Genomic DNA, 4,578 nt, shown 5'->3' on the forward strand with positions numbered 1-4,578 from the left:
AACTAATTACCAATAAATTTTTAGATGGAAACTCGTATTCTTTGTCAAAAACAAAATAAAATAAAATTATTAAAATTAACAAAAAAATATATTGAAAAAATGTTAAAAATAATTATTTTAACGGAAATATTATTGAGAAAACCTTTAATTCCATTACCGTTTATGTGAAGGCAGGAGGAAAAGGAAAGATATAGACAAGGGACGTCTTGACCGGGACCGGGTCAATCGGCGCGTGGGGACAAGCTCCGCCGTTAAAACCACGTTAGATATTTAGACCAAATTACTATTATAACCTTAATTTACACCTCTCTGTCAAATATATTGAGGGGTATAATTGGGAAATCAAGGAGGGAGGGACAATCACATTCATACTCCAGGATGAAAGAATATACCAAATCAATGGCTAATTCTAATTCTGTCCCAATAGCCATTGATTTTTACAGACAATTAATACATTGTAATCTCATTAAATTTACCAATTTGCCCCTGCGTTGTTTATTAAAATTCGACCGTTGATCAAATCATTTCCTATTCATCAAACGGCTTAAAAGGGACGGAATTATCTTTGAGTATGACTAGTAAAGTTTTTTCCCAGAGTTTTGGATTTTAGGGTTATTTATTTATTTATTTTTGGATAATAAAAAAAAGAAAAGAAAAAGAAATTAGAGGTTAAGGTTTATTTGTTTATTTATTAATTTTGTTATTACAAGAAAGGATAAAATAATTAATTTTCTGTGTAGTAATAGAGAGAGAGAGAGAGAGAGATATCTGATGAAAGAGCGAAAAACTACCAAACGGCTATAAATGGCGTTACAGAGTTTCTGAGCAGAGAGAGAAAGAGAGCGCGAGATAGAGGGAGAACGAGACACTGAGACCTAAAACCCAGAAAGGGTTCGTGTGTAATCCCCTTAAGATCGCTGTTTTCTTCGGGTTTTGCCTGCTTCAGATATTTACTGGAGTTTTAGGGCTCTGGTTTTTTGAGCGGTTGATCTGGTTTGTGTGATCTCAACATTAACCCAGTTTCAAAGAAGAGAACGAGAGAGTTGGGAACGAAGGATTGATTGGGCATTATTAAAAAAAAATATTTTTTTTTTTACTTAAAAAAAAAAATATTTAGTGAGATTGGTGTTCATCATGTCTGATGGTTATTATAGTTCAAAGAAGACAGACGATATTTGCGAGGACGTTTGTGGCCAGGTACTTTCATTGTTGATATATATCTTTTCTGGGTCATGGGAAGTTTTTCATTTTGAGTTATGGTTTTGGGATTCTATTGAATTGAGTTTTAATGGAGTTTAAGATACTCTATTTTTAATTATTAATTTTTCTTAAAAAAATATTATAGCTTTTTGTTTTACATCAATACCGAATGTTTTTGTGGCTCAAAATTTGAGCTTTTGTAAGTTTTTATTAACGAGTTTTTAAGCAGTGTTTTTGTATATATTTACTCAACTTTCCCAGATTCAAATTCTTATCATTTTCAGAAACAAATTAAGGTTTTCTTATATCCCAACCTAAATTTTGGTTAACGGGACAATGTGTTACAAGGGTAATATTGAAATCTGGGAATTCGGTTATTACGAAGTTGTGGTGTAGATCCTTGTTTTCCTATCCTTCTGACTTTTCTTCTGCTATGGTACCATTTGGAGTAAAATTCCTTTTTGGAGGGAGTCTCAGTCTGGTAACATAGCTATTTGGCAGTAAAGTTTCGGTATTGAGAAAAGTGGATTATGCTCTTTAAAATATCATGGATTTTGGTTTAATTTTGATGTGACGATTTATATGGACGAAGATTAGGGCGTATGGTATTTAAACCTCTTACTTCTTGTTGTCCTAATCTGTTTGGTACCATGAAAATGCTTTTTGAGTGTCTAATTTCCACGAGTCCAATGGTTTTGAAACTCTCTTTTGTTGTTGTATTCGATTATATTGCTGTTGTCTCTCCCAAGTCGAAATAACTTTTTTGTTTGCAAAAATGGTACACAGAACTTTATTTTTTGAATTTCAAGTTGTATGTTGAAAATTCAGTTATTTAATGAAGTTATGGTGTTTCTGTGTACAGGGACCTCGCGCGGCACTAAATATGTCCAGACTCCGGTGCATTTTGAGAGGATTTGATTTGAAGACATATATTTTCATATTTGTGCTTATCCCAACATGTGTCTTTGGTATATATTTACATGGGCAGAAAATATCTTATTTTCTAAGACCACTATGGGAATCTCCTCCTAAGCCCTTCCATGAAATCCCACACTACTACCATGAAAACATGTCAATGGAGTCTCTTTGCAGACTTCATGGATGGGGAATTCGCGAGTCACCACGTCGAGTCTATGATGCGGTTCTATTCAGTAATGAAGTAGACATCCTTACAATCAGATGGAATGAATTGTATCCATACGTGACACAGTTTGTGCTTCTTGAGTCGAACTCAACATTCACTGGTTTGCCAAAACCTTTAATTTTCGCTAGCAACAGGGACAAATTTAAGTTTATCGAGCCTCGGCTGACTTATGGTATGATAGGGGGAAGATTTCATAGAGGTGAGAACCCTTTTGTGGAGGAGGCATATCAGAGAGTAGCATTGGATCAGCTTCTCAGACTAGCAGGCATAGAAGAGGATGATTTACTAATAATGTCCGACGTTGATGAGATTCCCAGTGCTCACACAATCAACCTGTTGAGGTGGTGCGATGAAATACCGCCTGTTCTTCATTTACAGCTAAGAGACTACTTGTATTCTTTTGAGTTTTTCTTGGATAACAAGAGCTGGCGAGCTTCAGTTCACAAGTATCAAAGCAAAACCAAGTATGCACACTACCGACAGACAGATTATCTCTTGTCCGATTCAGGCTGGCATTGTAGTTTTTGCTTCCGACGTATTAGTGAATTCATATTTAAGATGAAAGCTTACAGCCATTACGATCGAGTGAGGTTCTCTCATTACTTGGACCCCAAAAGGATTCAGGATGTGATATGCAAAGGTGCTGATTTGTTTGACATGTTGCCTGAGGAATACACTTTTAAAGAGATTATTGGGAAGTTGGGGCCTATTCCTCGATCATATTCTGCAGTTCATCTTCCAGCTTACTTGTTGAACAATGCTGATAGTTACAGATACCTTTTGCCTGGTAACTGCAAAAGAGAGAGTGGCTGAGAGTCTTTTCAGATTGAGTTGCCTAGGTAGATTGGCTGAAGCTGTTAAATTGCAAAATGTAGATTGACATGAAGAGGACTATATTTGAAGGGTTCACAGTCATGGTGATGTATAACCGCACAAATATACACCTTACTTCAAACAGAATCTTAGGTCATCTTTAGTGCATAGTGAGAAGCTGGAAAGAACTTGATGGGGGTCCTGGAATATCAGGAAATTCTATATATATTCCTCTTTTTTCCTTGGATTGAGATTTCTTCCAGCACGGAGGGGTAATCAAAATCTTCATATTTGAGGGTGGTTTTTTGAGGGAGTAAGATAAGATAGCTGTTCATTGCTTTAGCAAGCTAATGTACCACTTGTTGGTATGTGACATAAATCCTCCATATGCATCACTGTGACATTTCCCAATATTTTCTATAATGGGGATTTTGATTTTTCAGACTTATTTGTTAGTATAATATTCTTTTTACAACTTTGTTAATTATGTATTAACTTATATAAATATTATTACTCCCTTGGATATTTTTAAGCATTATTGCTCATTATCTATTTTTCTTCTCACTGGTTAAATTATGGTCATGCACTAGGTTTTCATTTTTTGTCACAAGTAGATTATCTTTTTTGTGACTCAATAGCCTGCACCTGTCAGGCTGTTATTTTCCTTAAGATGTTGATATTATACTCAAATTTCAAGATTGGAGATGTATCATCTTTTGTTTTATGTTTTTAGTGGAAGTAGACTTAGTCAATATGCAATTTTTTTTTATTTAAAAAAAAAAACCCTTTTTAATTGTGTAGCTTTCAAGAACAGAAAACAATAACATGTTGATCATATATTTTTGTGTCTAAATTAGATAGTGCTTCATGTGCAACTTTCTACGTTTAGGATGACCCCCACCAATTAATCCCCATTGTTTTGAGAAAAAAAGATAAGGTTCTCTACAAGTGTTTATGTGAATAATATTTATTTAAATCAGTTGGTATACATTATCTAGTTTGAAATTTCATAAACAATTGCTTAGGAATGGTCTTGGTCTAGGTCTACTCAATCAATATTCATGAACCAATTTTGAATTGTCTTTGGGGTGTTATTGCACTCTACGAGTTTTCCAAACCGAGTAGTGTACTAGGCCATATTTGGTAAAAATAAAAATGTGATGGCTCTTAAAATTTTTGTCTAGTGCAACCCGATATGCAATTTAGGGTTTCAATTCAAAGCCATATTACTAATGGTATGGCAATTCAACTATTGAGAACAAAAAAAAAAGTAATGATATGTGCACTCAAAATATACATCAAAACATTACACGATGTGTCAATTTAACCTAATCAATCACATTTATTAAAACTGTAACTCACTATCTATTTTAAAGAGCAATGAAACGTCACTATATTTAATATTTATGTGCACGTATCAT

The 4,578-nt window shown here is 34.2% G+C and overlaps 1 protein-coding gene across 1 annotated transcript; it reads left to right on the forward strand.

Moving 5' to 3' along the window:
• The first annotated feature begins 748 nt into the window (after positions 1–748).
• On the forward strand, positions 749–3,682 carry LOC133817214 (uncharacterized). The gene is made up of 2 exons (XM_062249667.1): positions 749–1,197; positions 2,063–3,682. The coding sequence occupies exons 1-2, from the start codon at positions 1,135–1,137 to the stop codon at positions 3,155–3,157; spliced, it is 1,158 nt and encodes a 385-aa protein (XP_062105651.1). The 5' UTR covers positions 749–1,134; the 3' UTR covers positions 3,158–3,682.
• The last annotated feature ends 896 nt before the right edge of the window (positions 3,683–4,578 follow it).

Source organism: Humulus lupulus, chromosome 2 (assembly GCF_963169125.1).
Source record: "Humulus lupulus chromosome 2, drHumLupu1.1, whole genome shotgun sequence".
Taxonomy (NCBI): domain Eukaryota; kingdom Viridiplantae; phylum Streptophyta; class Magnoliopsida; order Rosales; family Cannabaceae; genus Humulus; species Humulus lupulus.

Coding starts and splice junctions, on each gene's coding strand:
- LOC133817214 (XM_062249667.1), top strand. CDS start 1,135: ATGTCTGATGGTTATTATAGTTCAAAGAAGACAGACGATATTTGCGAG. Junction 1,198..2,062: donor GCGAGGACGTTTGTGGCCAG/GTACTTTCATTG, acceptor TTCTGTGTACAG/GGACCTCGCGCGGCACTAAA.